Here is a 17,174-nt window from a genome sequence, read left to right on the forward strand (position 1 = left end):
AAACAGAAGACAGACTGTAGATAGTTTGCAAAGGATACCTGTTCTAATGCTACTAACGCCACTGTCGACCAGTCTGTCCAATCTGTTGTTAAACAATGTCCTTTATTTGATGATGTCCTTGTTAATGGAGGATAATGAACTTCACTCCTGATCTGAAAAGCCTTCTCAGCTCTTCAACCAGCATAGTTCTACTTAGCCTTAGGATTGGAATCCTTGAACTTGATGCTTACATAGTCTGAGAGGACTGATTTGGTCTTTAATATCCTTAGTTTATCATTTTGAAATTTCCTAATTAGTCAGAATATTAGTTCATCTTATCCACCTCTAGAACGTTTTTCGCTGTCTAAAAAATTTTTGATGTTTTGAACAGCCCATTTCCAGTGATCTTATAGAATCTAAATTCTCAGGAATGTAGTTTTTTCATAAATGTATAACCTACTGTTTTACATTTCCTATAAATTATGGGAAATTCTTCTCTCCTAGACAAATTAAACAAATTTCATTTATGAACAAATACCTTATACCTGTTCTTTGAGATCATATATCTTCTGTCCTAGCATTAGTTTCTGTTTTGTTAATATGGACTAACTAAACATAATCTGACCGAAAGTTCAGGGAATACCTTTCAACATATCCCTCCATTTTATACTAGTTTTACCTTCTGTTAAACTTACTCAATTTCCTGGAAATAGAATAATCTTCCTAAGTTTCTACATATGTTATAATTGCATCTCAGGCAAGGTCTTGGAACCAATAGCACACTCACATTCTGATATCTGCAGTTAGAGTTTAGAGTGCTAATTGAATTCAAAATGATTATCATTCAAAATTGGAGAAGGAAGTGGCAACCCACTCCAGTACTCTTGCCTGGAAAAATCCCATGGACAGAGGAGCTTGGTAGGCCACAGTCCACGGGGTTGCAAAGAGTCGGACATGACTGAGTGACTAACACACACACACATCATTCAAAATGGGACTTCCCAGCTGGCACTAGTGGTAAAGAACCTGCCTGCCAAGGCAGGAGATGCAAGAGACCAGGGTTTGATCCCTGGGTCAGGAAGATCCCATGGAAGAGGGCATGGCAACTCACTCCAGTATTCTTGCTTGGAGAATCCCACGGGCATGGGGGCCTGGTGGGCTACAGTCCATGAGGTTGCAAAGAGTCAAGTGACTTAGCACACATGGTTCAAAATAGACCTGCAAGCAGACTCACAGAACATAACTTTTCTGACTATTTTTCCTGCTTCATGAATGAACAAATATGGAATCTTTATTTGTAAGAAACAAATACAGAGAATGGGATGCTAATCTAACTTCGCAACATTTGGTACAGTTTGTCTCACACAAAAAATTGAGAGGTGCACAGCCTGGCTCAGATAAACTCTCTTTTCAGTTTCACTTGCCACCGTCACTCACATGGAAAAAAGCTTTAGGAAAGGAAACAGGTTACTATCCCCATGCCTCCCCACCCTCAGTTGGAGTGAGGCCCCCACATTCTCCATCCTGAAAGTTTTTATTACGGTGACCCTGATGAGATGCCCAGATGCTCAGTAACTGATGGACTATCATCAAATCCGATTATATTTAAATAGAGCACCATGCTTGTCTTTCTTGAAATTTTCACCTTGTCAGGATTAAGATCTCATTTTAAAAAATTCATCGATTGCTGAGATATCATTTTGGATGGGGGTCAATAGGAAAACATGTTTAAAGATCACTGAAAATCAGAAATAATCACTAGGAATCATTTATGAGGCACACTAAAAGCACACTTTCTGAGTGGCTTAAAAAACTCCAAACAGGACTTCCCTGGTGGCTCACTGGTCAAGAATCTGCCTGCCAATGCAGGAGATACAAATTCGATCCCTGATCCAGGAAGATCCCACATGCCCTGGAGCAATTACTCCCCTCTGCCACAACTGTTGAGCCTGTACCCTAGAGCCGGGGAACCGGCACTACAGAGCCTGAGCCCACATGCTGCACCTACTGAAGTCCTGGAGCCCTAGAGCCCGGGCTCTGCAACAAGAGAAGCCACTGCAGTGAGAAGCCTGCACACCACAGCTGGAGAGTAGCCCCCGCTGGCTGCAACTAGAGAAAAGTCCCTGAGGCAGCGAAGACCCAGTACAGCCAAAAATAAATTAATTAATTAAATTATGTATATAAAAAAAACCCAAGCAGTTTTAGTATAATTAAAGTTTAATAATAACAGTTTCAAAATTGTCTGTAAACACAGGTTCTTCAGAATTACCCTCTAAAAGCTCATGGTCCAAATTGCAAATAGAATTTATGTCCAAATATAAAAATTAGAGGAATAATTGAATATTGCAGTTGAAAGTAGTAAACAACTCACCCCTTCCTCTGATTTAAAAGAACAGTCTTTAACGTTTTTTTAATTTAATTTTATTTGGAATACTGAAGTTGAGCTATAAATAAGAACTACCCTAATAATTCTTAGCCACGGGTGTGACTTAGGAAGTAACCTAGTGAAAGTGACTTCCTAAAGTTCTTCGAAAGGAAAATACTGTGAAACATTAATTCTCTGGGCAAATTAGAAAAAGATCAGCCTAGTTAATAAAAAGTCTGAATTATAGCTTACTTTTAAACGCAGTCTTACTATTTCAAGTACATGTAACGCAAAAAGCTTTCGAGGGGCACTGAATTGGAAACTCTGAGTGGATAGGAATAATTAGTCTTTTTAAACATTAGTCAAAGCAATATGGCCTTCTGCTTATCTAACAGTGACAGTAGACTCAATAATTGGGGCCCTACTAATTTGAAATTTGTTATAAAGACTAGCCTGAAGTTTATCTTTGTTTAGCCAACACACTTATTGTAGAGAACTATTAGTATAATGAAATTGTATGAGAATGCTTAAAATTGTTGAAAGAATACATTTAAGAGCTACTCTTTAGAAATACCTATGTAAATAAGAACAACCGGTCTACTCATTACCAATAACTTGTTGAAATTACCCCCAGCAGTTTGGAGTGAGTGAGTGAGTGCATGCTAAGTCGCTTCAGTCGTGTCTAACTCTTTGTGACACTATGGACTGTAGCCCACCAGGCTCCTCTGTCCGTGGGATTCTCCAGGCAAGAATACTGGAGCGGGATGCCATGCCCTCCTCCAGGAGATCTCCCTGACCCAGGGATTGAACCCAAGTCTCTAACATCTCCTGCGTTAGCAGGTGGGTTCTTTACCACTAGCACCTTGGAGTGAGTGAAGAAACTTAGATTACATGAAGATACTTATTGTAGCTTACCGCTGGTTAAGCATTTCTTTTAAAATATTTTCTAATTTAATCAAGTTAGACTTTTCCTCTGCATCTGGGCGATGCCACATATGCACGTGAAGAGTATTGCAGAACCTGGGACTCAACTTATTATTTAATGAGCTTCTTTTGTTTCAAAGTGGAACCTTGCAAAGACTGCGTCCTGTCCTTATTCACAGTGACATGAGCAAAATTAACATCAGATCATCTGTCCTTCTTGTCACCCTGCAGGTTGTGAACATAATGAGTAGAGGCAGAAAATGAGCAGAAATAGCCAAACAAAAAGTTAGGATTCACATGGTTAATAATATTCAAAATCCCATGTTTGGCCCAGAAGATTATAGGTATTTTGATTCATATATAAAACAGAACAATTTTAATTCTACCTATGGCAATGAAGCTATCAGAAAATTCTCAAGATATATTTCATTTTCTCTAAGACAACATAATGATAAAACAAAGTAAGCTTCATGTAGTGGGGCTTAATACTTTGATAAAACCAAGATCATGCAGTGAATTAAATGAAAATCTGGAAATAAAAAATGAAACTGGCATTTTTATTAAGGTAGGATGTATCAAAACAAATGAAAAAGCCAGGAAAAAAAATCGCTACCAAAATGGAAAGACAGAGATGAATTTTGTGTGGTGTTTTATTATGTGAATACATGTTGAAGATTCTTTGTCTTTGTCTAGGCAGTGCAATTCAAGTTCTAAAAGAATGGAATATGACAGGAAAAAAGAAGGTAAGATTGATATGGATTGTAAATTAGTAACATCTTCCATCAGAACCTTCGTGGTTGTTGTCATTTTAACAAGGGTGCCAATTTTGTGCTTCTTTCAAATATGTTAATATGTACACCCAAGAAGCTTCCAGATTCATGACTCTCTTAAATTACAAGCCACCCTCCCTACTAATGCCCTTGTTTTCTGTTCAAGTGTTTTTAACCACCAGGTGTGCTTTAGAAGTCCCAGAGTTTTTCTTTTTAAGTATTAAGGCAAGCCCAACCAGAGAATTCAAAGGATCCTAGATGTTAACTTGCCTGAACGTATCCCACAGCACAAAGGAAAACATTAAGGAGCTTTTTAAAGATACTTGAAAAGCTCTAAATATATTTTCACATGTTTTTCCAGCCGAGAGAATCTGTGCAGGGCTGCCCCGAGAAACATTTTTCCTGAGTTCTAATAAGCTAGATTTTTAATAAAGGAGGAAAAAAAGGACGTACATGCCTTAAAGCCATGGTAAGTAAGGGACCTGTTTGCCTTTCTTTCAAACCCTGGCAGACTGACTGCTCCTTGTGAGCAGAGGGGAGATTTTAAGCTGCCCCATTCAAAGTTATATTTCTTTCTTGTCTAGTCACACTGTTTCGACCTCTGGGCACACGCGTGGTGTGCTATGCACACACTGGCCTTCCTGGTCTTGTGAGCATGTATGGGTACTCACTGGCTCCTTTGAGGTGCGGCTTCTTGTTCTAGGCCTGTCATCTGTTTCATGACTTTGACAAAAAGTCTGCTTCTCTTTCCAAAGTAACTTCCCCAAGGGGAATCCCAGTATATACTCTTCCCACTGAGGGAAGATCACTGGCCCGAGGAATAGGTTTTAACAAACGCACACGTGAAAGCAGTATTACTTTCATAAATTCCCAAGATTACTGAAATTACTGGAATGATCCTTTCCCCCTTTTTCTCCTCCCTGTTCATGGAGAACAGGGAGAATTACGAGGCTTTTTGTTCAACCTTTGTATGCCACCATCTTTGACAATGTCTGCTTATCTTTAATCATAGCTTCCCAGACTTCTGTATGAAATGAAGATGGTTTGCAAGTGATTGAAAGGCAGTATTTATACTTACATGGAAAAATTTCAGATGTGTGGATTGGGTTTTAAATTTCTCTGATGTGGAAAAAAAAGAGCAGATGGCAGCTGCAGACCCAACTCATTACCAAGCCTTCTTCTTAGAGGTTAAATGGGAAGATGGTCTCCCTAGCCTAGGAGACTCAGGCCTCCTGTGGGAATAGGTGCCCCTGGGCCTTCCCTTCACCCAGTCATTGCACTTCTCTCCCCTGGAGGAGCCCTTACGCAGAGCCATGCTTGTGGTTTCAGAGGAAAAGAAAGGGAATGGGGAGGAGAATCAAGAGAAAATTGTTTCTTCTTATTTCTTTTCAAACATATTGCAGAACAAAGCCGGGCTGATGTTTAGCTGGTGGGACACTGATGCCACAGGCAGGCCAGGGTCTGTCCTGACAGGTCCCTTGTCTGTTCTCATTGGCTGAAGCCTGTACCAAGGTCTAAAAAATTTCAATTATCTAAAATTCGGGGTAGGGACTTTGCAGGTGGTTCAGTGATGAAAATTCCACACTTCCACTGCAAGGAGCATAGGTTTGATCCCTCTTCAGGGAACTAAGATCCTACATACTGCAAGATGTGGCCAATAAATACATTAATTAAATTACTAAAAGATATAAATAAAAAATGAAACAAAATGCATAGTTGTGTTATTCTGAGCTAAATGTAAGAAAAGTCATATGGTGCTGTTGAGCTAGCATCCAGATATTCCAGGGGTACAGAATTCAGGTGGGCCCACGTTGGTTTGGCAATGTTTGGTAGTAGTTCTCCACTCCAGCTAGAATGTTCATGGGGATGATTCTGGGACTTCCTGGACAGTGTGGCAGCAATCCAGGGGTGGCCTGGTTGAGGGGGTGCCTTTTCAAAGACCCAACCTGGACTTTGGGGATTTGACTCCACTTCCTCATTTTGCAAGGAAAATGAGGAATTCATTTTCCACCCTCCCCTCGTTTCCCTCCTCCCCAGAGGAGTAGAACCTCAGGGTCCTCCCTGCCCTCCTCCCACCCTCATGGTCTCTATAAGGAATGAGAACTCTTCTTTAATAGCACAGTAGATGAATTCAAGTTCCTCCAGGGTAGTAACCATGAGATTTTTTACTCTATGACCATTCAGATATGTAGGCCCTCAGTTTGCTCAAATGATATGTCAGCTATTTTAAGCCATTTCCTGCTGTTTTTTGCTTGTAAAGGAAACTTTTTGTTTTCTATGTTTATGAGGTAAAAGTTTATACAACTCATTGTGGGAAAGAAGATATTTATAGTAACTTGGGTGGTTAATAAAGACATCAGTGTTTTCACCCATTTTATTTGAAGAGTCAGAAAACAAAAAAAGAAAAAGGATAACATATCTTATTTTGCATTCTTGGACTCCCATTCTATTTCAAGGTGCTTGTGAGCTGCATAATATTCATTTCTCATTTGTTTCTCATTCTAGAACAATAAGAGAAAACGAAGCAAGTCCAAGCAGCATCAAGGCAACAAAGATGCTAAAGACAAGGCAGAGAGGCCCGAGGCAGGGCCCATGCAGCCACCACCGCCCCAGATACAGAATGGCCACATCAACGGCTGTGAGAAGGACAGCTCATCCACTGATTCTGCCAGTGAAAAACCAGCCCTTCCCCCTCGTGAGAAAAAGATCTCAATACTGGAGGAACCTTCAAAGGCACTCCGTGGGGTCACAGGTCAGTTATTCTTAAGTAAAGTTGCTTAGGAAGACATAGAAGAAAAGGATGGCAGGGGACCCACTGGGACAGTCACTGCTACTGTTGTTGAAAGGAAACGATTGTCCTGCAACATTGTCCATAGATTCAAACAGTCTTCAGGCAGGATGGTAGGGGCTGGGAGGAAAGTAACAGGACCAGAGAAGACATGTCCAGTCCAGCCCTGTGAAAGAGCATTTTTTTTTTAATTTTATTTTATTTTTAAACTTTACAATACTGTATTAGTTTTGCCAAATATCGAAATGAATCTGCCACAGGTATCTAAAAAATATAGTTCTAGTCTCTATTGGAATCATCAGGAAAACAGAAATTCGAGCTTACAGAAATTTTCTTTCTAAAGACACTTTGGCTGGAATAAGGGAGGGATAACTGGTGATCAAAGGAAATGGTATTAAAGGGTAGACCAAATTATTTTATCTCCTGGTATTTTGTATCGTGCGATAGAATATAATCTTCCAGGGTGTTAGAATCTGGAATATTCTTTATTTGTGCTACAGCTATATATTCATTACTCAACGAAAGGCTGCTTCTTAATCAACTGTATAACCTTAAGGGAATCATTTCATCTCTAGTGTCCCATTTCCTTTCTGTAAAATATGGCAACTGTACAGGATTCTACTAGATCTGTGATCTTCAATACTATTTGGCCCAAAGCTCCATTTTTATGTCAAGTCCTAAAGTAAAATTCACAGATAATATAAATCTACCTAGAAACAGAACATCAATAACATAAAAATATAAGAAGTTCAAGAATAGCTAAAATAGAAGGCTTAATAAAATGGCCAGATGTTCATACCCACTTATCATGAATTGCTTTACACTTACAGAAAGGGAGAGAGTAGTCAACTGGATAACATGAATACTGCTTCTTTATATTCAACATGTGAAGTAAAAACTAAATAAGTATATTTTAATGTAGACGTGGGGTCACTGGGAAAGCAGCTGCTACAAATGCAGACTGACAATTGCCGATTATCCACTCAAATACTGTGACTGCCCTTGTGGTTGGCCATGGAATTTTCCAAATGGTGAAAAACTCATGGTGAAGTTATAAACACCAGAGAGTACAGTTTTCTCTTAATGTATATAGTAGTTGAACCCTGGAAATCCAAGTAAATCTTGGAAATCCATAGGAAAACTGTACAAAAAATACTTTGAGTTTATATGTCACGTGTCTGGGAAGACAAGAGAAAATTCAGGTCACTGGGCGGTTCTTCGTTGTGTGGGATTCCTGTGATTGTGAGTCATCTAGCATCCTGCCCCCAACACCCACCCATAGAAAATTGCTTGGATAAATTTTAAAAGTTTTTCAAAACACCTCCTAAAATAAACCAAAGATGAATAAAACAGGGGCTTAAAAAGCAGAGACATCACTTTTCAGACAAAGATTCATATAGTCAAAGCTATGGTTTTTCAAGTAGTCATGTATGAATGGGACTGTTGAACCATAAAGAAGGCTGAGTGCTGAAGAATTGATGCTTTCGAACTATAGTGTTGGAGAAGACTTTGAGAGTCCTTTGGACTGCAGGGAGATCAAATCAGCCAATTCTCAGGGAAATCAACCCTGAATATTCATTGGAAGGACTGATGCTGAAGCTGAAGCCTGATGCGAAGAGCTGACTAAAATTGGAAAAGACCCTGATGCTGGGAAAGATTGAGGGCGGGAGGAGAAGGGGGTGACAGAGGATGAGATGGTTGGATGGCATCACTGACTCAATGGACATAAGTTTGAGCAAACTCTGGGAGATAGTGAAGGACAAGGAAGCCTCACATGCTGCAATCCTTGGGGTCACAAAGAGTTGTACATGACTTAGCAACTGAATGACAACCTACGGGGAGAGTTTAGTCGAGCAGAAGAGACAGGTGCAAACAGAAAATCACATGATAACCTGTTCTGAATCAGGGATTACCATGAGGAAGCATGAAATAACTGACACTGTGTAATACATTAAGAAGTTTCCTAATTGCTCACAAAGCTCTAATTTTCTTCCATAAACATTACTTAACAGCACTATTAATAGTGCTATAATTCAGAAAATCCTTACTACACAATGATATCTTACAACAAACAACAAAAATAACCTATTTCTCTTTAGAATCTGGATATTCCAGTCATCTTTTAATTCAGCTTTCCCTCTGCCTACAATTTTGAGAATGTTTTGATTTATGGTCAGGGCAAGAGAAAGAAATTAAATAATCGAATGGCACATTCCCAACTTTGCCTGTGATTGCTTTCACACGAATTACTTTCAAAATCTAATTACTCAGGTTGCTGTTGTGATATCAATCATACATTAAAAGCCCAGCACATATATTTGTTCATTTACTTATAATTTATACCTTCTTCCTAAAACAATTTCAGTAACTCTATCAAGTATATGACATTAGAGCAAATGCAATATTGAAGCGCTTCACTTCACAGTGGAGAGCTGCCTTGAAAGTTAAATACCCAGCAGATGAGTTCTCTGTACAAGGGGGCTTTTGTGAACCCTGTCATGAAACTGTTGGCAAAGAATACTTTATTGCACAAAGAACCATCCCAAGATCCCTCAGTTTTGTAAGTTTAGCATAAAGTCATTAAGGTATGTCAGCATTATTTGTTAATAATTAATAAAACAAAGATATTACTCTTGTAAATCTTTCTGTTAAAGAATAAATGATGACAGTGGAAGGTTATCAGAAGTTTTTGCAAAAGGAAGGGAATTCTCCTGGTTGACCATTAACTTCACCAGCAGCTTGTGATCATAAATTTTAAAATGAGTTTATAGCTAGTTAAGTTTCTTCCCAAAGATAATGAAGATTCATCAGGAGGTTGATGCCAAAACTATCAAATGACTTCTGAAGTGCTTTGTTCAATTTTTCAGAAATCCTGAGATCTCTGCTAAATATTTTACAGATGAGTGTCGGATCTTGCGTATTACTGCACCCTATTTTGAGTAGACCTTTGAAACTGGGAAGGATGGGAAAGATCCCTTAATCCCCTCACTATATAGCTGAGTAAACCAAGGCCCCCGGGGTCAAGAAGCTGAGAAGATCTGTGCCCCATGGGCAACTCTGTCTGGTTAGCAAAAGCCTGACTCAAATCCATGCAATTTTATGCATGCATTAGAGAGTTATTAAAGATGTATACAATTGAAAAATTAGGGAAAAGTAATTATAACAAAACCAGATAATGATATTCTGTACTTGAGTGAGTTCAAAGTATGAGCCTTGAAGAAATCTCCAGTCTGCTGGTGGTGGAGCATTTATCAAGCTTTCCAGTGATGAAACTGGCTCAGGGAAGCTTGCCCTGAATGCCCAGTTGGGCAGCAGGCTGTGAACATGTGGAAAGCGTGTTTTATCTTTTATAACACCTTGACATTCAAGATCTCTCTTTCTAAAGGTTTTAAAAAGGATCATTTGCTGGTAGGGGAAAAGTTAGCTTTAAGATATGTGCAGGTGGTTCCGGGGTGTTAGTGTGACTTCCCACATGAAAAATAACCACCAAAAGCATCATCGTTTCAGGCTGTAAATATAGTACTGTCGAGTGGGACAATGCTGCAAGTCAGCGTATAGCTCTGAAGTTGGGGAGTTTGACTTAAACTTAGTACAAAATTACTTTTTTAAGCCTTGGAGTAGTTTTTTCTGTATTTCAGAATTTTTAATAACCACTCAAATTAGATCTTTTACATAATCCAATCAAGCTTATCTGCTGCTGCTGCTGCTAAGTCGATTCAGTCGTGTCCAACTCTGTGCGACCCCATAGATGGCAGCCCACCAGGCTCCCCTGTCTCTGGGATTCTCCAGGCAAGAACACTGGAGTGGGTTGCCATTTCCTTCTCTAATGCATGAAAGTGAAAAGTCAAAATGAAGTCACTCTGTCCTGTCTGACTCGTAGCGACCCCATGGACTGCAGCCCACCAGGCTCCTCCATCCATGGGATTTTTCAGGCAAGAGTACTGGAGTAGGATGCCATTGCCTTCTCCGAAGATTATCTGCATCTAAGTACAAAGTCAGACAAGGAGTAGATCAAGATTTATTTTCACAGAAGTAATGCCAAGGGTCACTTTTATTTCTAAGGCTCTATCTAAATGGTTAAAGTGCATTATGACCTTAGGTTTCATTTTTCCCAAATGTGGCTCCTGCTCTATTTTCCTTAAGGGTCCGATTGCTGAAATGTCTATACGCTTATCACCGCATGGGCTAGAATAGGAATTCAGATTCCTCTGCTGTCCTTCTCCCCCTGGACACAATTCCCATCCAATAGGAAAGGAGCAGGATTGTGAGCCACCAATTGGCTCCACTGAGATAAGCTTGGGGGCGGGACTTTCCTTGTCTTCAGCTCCTCTTCCCAGCAGGCTTCCTTTATTTCCTCTCGTCTTGTAAAGCATCTTGGGAAGCCAGCTCTTCTGTTACCCGTTACTTGTTTCTAACAGAAGGCCCCATGCTGTGTTCACTGACCTCCACGACCCGGGCTTCTGCCCTGTGTGGGAGAACAGGGGCAGCCGCATCGTTTACCTTTGCCATGCAGATTCTGCGTGCGGCATGCCTCTGGGACGGAACCGCTTTCTTATTCTCTAGGTGAACTGAACCAACTGTGAGAGAAAGGGTCCTGTTATTTTAGAATGTTGGCTGCCTGTCCCTCATTTGTGCTTCATATAAAAAAGAAGAAAACAACAACAGACTATTTTACAATATTTTTGTGGTATGGGGTTCCCTGTAAGATTTCCAAGCAGATTTTTTAATCCTGTTGTTGGCCCTAGCTCCAAGATTATCTCCTCTGCTTTTCTAAACCCTATATTGGACCAGAGGATTAGAAAAGATCAACAAGAAGAAAGCAGCTTGCCTAGAACTTTAATAGAAAAGCCAAATGTGTATATTCCAGGATTTCAGCCATTCCAGCTCTCAGATGGAAGCAACATAATATCATTGCTAAGAAGCAGGGCTTTAGCATTAAACATGTTTGGATTCAAATCTTGGCCTCTTCACTTACTAGGTATGTGACCCTGGACAAGCTAACCCTTCTGTGTCTCACCTGCAAAATATTCTGTAATTGTGATGAGGAATAAATGAGATAAATAAAGTGATTAGCACAGTATTTGGCACAGAGTAAACCCTGAAGTCATTTCTTTGTCTATATAGGAAATATCTTACGCGTCTAACATGTGCCAGAAATTCTTCTAGAGGAAGTAAACAAAATAAAAAAGTTTTTGCCTTCCTGAAATTTCTGTTCTTTTGTGGGGAATGGGGAGAAGAGATGCACAGTAAACCAGAATACACCAAAATGTTTATGTGGAAGTGTTAGTCGCTTAGTGGTGTCCAACTTTTTGTGAGCCCGTGGACTGCAGCCTGCCAGGCTCCTCTGTCCATGAAATTCTCCAGGCAAGAATGCTGGAGTGGGTTACCATTTCCTTCTCCAGAGGATCTTCTGACCCAGGGATCGTGCCTGGATCTCCTGCATTGCTGGCTGATTCTTTACCATCTGAGCCACCAGGGAAGTTTAAATGTTTATGCTGCTGCTACTGCTGCTAAGTCGCTTCAGTCCTGTCCAACTCTGTGCAACCCCATAGACGGCAGCCCACCAGGCTCCCCCGTCCCTGGGATTCTCCAGGCAAGAACACCGGAGTGGGTTGCCATTTCCTTCTCCAATGCATGAAAGTTAAAAGTGAAAAGTTAAGTGAAAGTTAAAAGTGAAAGTTAAAAGTCGCTCAGTCGAGTCAGACTCTTCGTGACCCCATGGACTGCAGCCCACCAGGTTCCTCCGTCCATGGGATTCTCCAGGCAAGAGTACTGGAGTGGGGTGCCATTGCCTTCTCCGTTAAATGTTTATAGATTATAGTAAATGTTGTGAAGGCAGCAAGAAGGAGAGAGGCTTTGAGCAGGAAGAGGGGTGTGTGTAGCAACTTCAGATAAGGTCCTATGTGAATGGGTGAAGGAAGAGGATATGTGGATGCTGAGGGAGCCCCCATTCACGTTCTCTGACATCAGGCTATCTTGGTCTAAACAGCCAGTGTTTTATTTAAACCTTGCTGCTGCTGCTCCTGCTGCTGCTAAGTCGCTTCAGTCGTGTCCGACTCTGTGCGACCCCATAGACAGCAGCCCACCAGGCTCTGCTGTCCCTGGGATTCTCCAAGCAAGAACACTGGAGTGGGTTGCCATTTCCTTCTCCATTGCGTGAAAGTGAAAAGTGAAAGTGAAGTTGCTCAGTTGTGACCAACTCGTGGCGACCTGATGGACTGCAGCCCACCAGGCTCCTCCATCCATGGGATTTTCTAGGCAAGAGTACTGGAGTGGCTTGCTATTGCCTTCTCCAATTTAAACCTTAATTAAGGATTATTTTAGCTAAAGCCCTTGTAGCGTTGTAACCGTTGGTTTTTAATTAAAGATTTAGTGCTGTGTTAGGGTATATAGCTGACATTAAGTACTGTCATGTGAATAGGCGTTTTGAAGCATATAGTTTAAAGCACATAAGTTTAAAGCACATTTATCATTATTCTCGCTCTGTTATTTTGGCATCTGATGCCTTAGTGCTAACTCCCATTTGTAGCTGTGTGTTGTTCAGTCTCAAACTCAGCTTCCAGCAGCACGGTGTCTGAATAGTTCGGATAATATTAGAGGCAGCCTTACATTGTGTTTCCCATTTCTTAGACCTCTGCTTCCTTTCTCTGTGTGTGATAAAGCAGGAGACGGAGACAGACATAGGATGCAGTGACACAAGGACACGGGATAAATAAAACCCCTCGGGTATTTTTCTGTCACCTGGGTAGAGTGAACTCCAGAGCCCTCCCCCTTCTCTTTCTCATTTGAAAACTACTTTTGCTGCATCCCTACAGCAAAAATTCAAACCATCTTCATCTCTGAATAGCTGATACCTTCCCAACTTCCCACTCAAACCTGGTTAGTTACAAGGTTTCAGTTGCAAACAGACTTAATTAAATGGAATGCACTCCTTGCAAAGAATAAAATGCCTTTCATTAATTTTTTGGACTGCACGGAGATCCAACCAGTCCATCCTAAAGGAAATAAGTCCTGAATATTCATTGGAAGGACTGATGCTGAAGCTGAAACTCCAAAACTTTGGCCACCTGATAGGAAGAACTGACTCATTTGAAAAGACTCTGATGCTGGGAAAGATTGAAGGCGGGAGGAGAAGGGGATGACAGAGGATGAGATGGTTGGATGGCATCACTGACTCAATGGACATGAGTTTGGGTAAACTCCGGGAGTTTGTGATAGACAGGGAGGCCTGGCATACTACAGTCCATGGGGTCGCAAAGAGTCAGACACGACTGAGTGACTGAACCGAACTGAATTGAAACCTTTAAAGGTATTAATGACATTTAAGACCTTGTAAAGACAATATAAACTAAAAGACTGGTTTCCAGTCAGAAAGTTCCCAGCTTGATCTAAGCCAGTCCAGTTTTACAGAATGGAATAAACCTATTTGTTTAAGTCTTTGTTCCAAAGTTATTGGCTCCTCTGAATTTCTGTTAATTACCCTGTCACGTAGAGATAGAAGAATGATGTAAGATGCAAATTAAGGTATATAATAATTGTAATGTGAAAAGAGTTTCCTTGGGGTTTCATCACTATAACATCTTAAGAAAATTATCTTTACTCACTGTCTCCATGTCTTCACCTCTCTCTCACTTACCAATTTTTTAAGGTCCCATCACTCCAAAGAAATTGCCCCCACTGAGTTTACCATTGGCCTCCACATATTGAATCTAGCAGACGTTTTTCCAATCCTTAAGTTACCTTTTCCTTGCAGGACTATTGACCACTCTTTCCTCGACCATCATGTCTTTTCCCTTTGGTATCTATGACCTGACACTTTTCCTGATTTCTCCCCTCCATCTTCATTGCTTCTGTGTTTCCTTTGAGGGTTCATCTCCTCTAACTGGCTGTTAATTGTTGAGGCTCATCACGACTGGTTTAGTTCCAAGTCCTTTCACACATAAAGCTCTCTCTTCTTAGATCATCTCAGTCGTGCTGTAACTTTGATTGTGTATGCTGGCTCACATACTCCTCATCCCAGTTGAGGCTACTCTCTGAACTTAGACTCCTACTTGATATTTTCACTTTGATATTTCAAAGCACTCTAACATCATGCTCAAAACAAACTCCTGATCTCTCTTCCCAGTCTTAGCTTTCTGATCTTAGTGTACCATCCATCCATCCTGAAGCAAATCAGAAATCTAGGCATCAGTCAAGACATCTTCCTCTCCCCTGATATTCAATTGATCACCAAGTCCTATTGATTTTCTTTTTCAAATATTCCTGACATCCATCCATTTCTCACTATCTTGATCTCTACATTTCCATCCAAACCATCTTCTCTTGTCTCTGCTGCTATAGTAATCCACTCCTTAGTCACCTGGCATTCATTCTGTTCCCCTCTAAATCATTCTCTATCCTGTAATCTCTTCAGTTCAGTTCAGTTCAGTCACTCAGTCGTGTCCAACTCTTTTCGACCCCATGAATCGCAGCACTCCAGGCCTCCCTATCCATCACCAACTCCCGGAGTTCACTCAGACTCAAGTCCATCGAGTCAGTGATGCCATCCAGTCATCTCATCCTCTGTCGTCCCCTTCTCCTCCTGCCCCCAATCCCTCCCAGCATCAGATAACACATATTTGGACTCTTAAAGATAAAGACCAAAAGTCTTACTCTGGCCCATGAGTGAAAGTGAAAGTGAAGTGGCTCAGTCGTGTCCGACTCTTTACAATCCCATGGACTGGAGTCTACCAGGCTTCTCTGTCCATGGGATTTTCCAGGCAAGAGTACTGGAGTGGGTTGCCATTTCCTGCATATTCTGGCCCCTGTGTCCCGTTCCAGCCTCATGATATGGTGTGCTGATTCTTGCTCTTTGCTTCAGCCATACTGGTCTCCTCTTAGTCCCACATAGGGGCTGTGTACATCAGTCAGGTTTAAGTCAGGAGACAGAAGCCACACTGGACATTTGAATGGGTGGAATGTAATAGCAAGAACTGCTAACTAAAACAGTAGGAGGTGGCTAACTACTAAATGGGTAAGTGAGGACTCTCAGGGGTCTAGGCTTGTCAAGAGAACAGTTACTATTTCCAAGAAGGCTGGACAACAAAGGAAGTAGGACTGGGAGATTCCCCTAGTCTAAAACTAGATTCTGACCTCATCAAATAAAGTGTGTTGTTTGTTGTTCGGTCGCTCAGTCGTGTCTGACTCTTTGCAACCCCATGGACTGCAACACGCCAGGCTTCCCTGTCCTTCACTGTCTCCCGGAGTTTGCTCAAACTCACGAGTTGGTGATGCCATCCAACCATCTCATCCTCTGTCATCCCCTTCTCCTCCTGCCCTCCATCTTTCCTAGCATCAGGGTCTTTTCTAATGAGTTGGCTCTTTGCATCCGGTGGCCAAAGTTTTGAAGCTCCAGCTTCAGCATCAGTCCTTCCAGTAAATAGTCATGACTACCAGAGGAACATGCTCGAAGCCTTGTGGTGACAAAAGATCTTGGCATAAGGCCTGGGCCGAGCTGTTCTACAGAAGAAGCCTACCATTTCCAGAGAGTGTAGATGGACTGGAACTGCTCAAAGCCATTGCCACTGGGGGGAGTCAGGGAACATGGCATGAGCGTGCATCTGGAACTCCTCTGCATGGCTGCTGGCTCCTGTAGGGAATAATAATAATGATGAAGGACCAAAACCAGAAGTGTACTTCTGCCCTCATCACCTTGCAGGGGACTCTTTGTTGCCCTCTACTAACAAAGCTAACAATCTACCAATTGGCAAAAGAAAATTGTTTACAGGGTCCACTGCTAGTTATCACAAAGTAGGGCAAACAAGGGTAGATTTAGAGTCAAGAGATAATAATTTGATAACTGCTTCAAACACTCTCTGCCTGGAATGCAGTTTTCTTCCCTCTTCATCTGATTAGTCTTTTATGTGATTTCAGGTGAGCTTAGTTGTTTCTTCTGTGGAGAATTCATTCTTGATATCCCTAAGCCAAATACATGCCAAGTGTAGGTTTCAGGACTATGTACTTTTTTTTTCCATAAAACTTATCACAGTTGTAATTCTACTTTTGTTTGTGTGGTGGTGTGGTTTATGTGTCTTCCTCTGAGGCTGCAAGTTCTATGAGATGGAAACCACAGCTGTCTTTTACCACTGTTATGGTTTTGGTGTCTAGAACAATAACTGGACATAATAAGCACTCAAGCCTTTTTCATGATTTGTATTGAGTTATTAATAATAAATAAATGGATATGTATAGGTTAATTTGGGGCTTCCCTGGTGGCTCAGATGGTAAAGACTCTGTCTGCATTGTGGGAGACTTGGGTTCAATCCCTGGGTCGGAAAGATCTCTTGGAGGAGGGCATGGCAACCCACTC

General features: G+C 41.2%; 1 protein-coding gene across 10 annotated transcripts in view; it reads left to right on the forward strand.

Moving 5' to 3' along the window:
* SPATS2L (spermatogenesis associated serine rich 2 like) overlaps positions 1-17,174 on the forward strand; it is a 190,892-nt gene that overhangs the window by 120,405 nt on the left and 53,313 nt on the right. For all 10 annotated transcript variants that reach the window (XM_005202655.5, XM_005202660.5, NM_001192987.1 and 7 more), the window contains 2 exons: positions 3,962-4,011; positions 6,544-6,790. In XM_005202655.5, the coding sequence (XP_005202712.1) occupies positions 3,962-4,011; positions 6,544-6,790 (297 nt within the window). The remainder of the gene's footprint in view (positions 1-3,961; positions 4,012-6,543; positions 6,791-17,174) is intronic.

Source organism: Bos taurus, chromosome 2 (genome assembly GCF_002263795.3).
Source record: "Bos taurus isolate L1 Dominette 01449 registration number 42190680 breed Hereford chromosome 2, ARS-UCD2.0, whole genome shotgun sequence".
Taxonomy (NCBI): Eukaryota; Metazoa; Chordata; class Mammalia; order Artiodactyla; family Bovidae; genus Bos; species Bos taurus.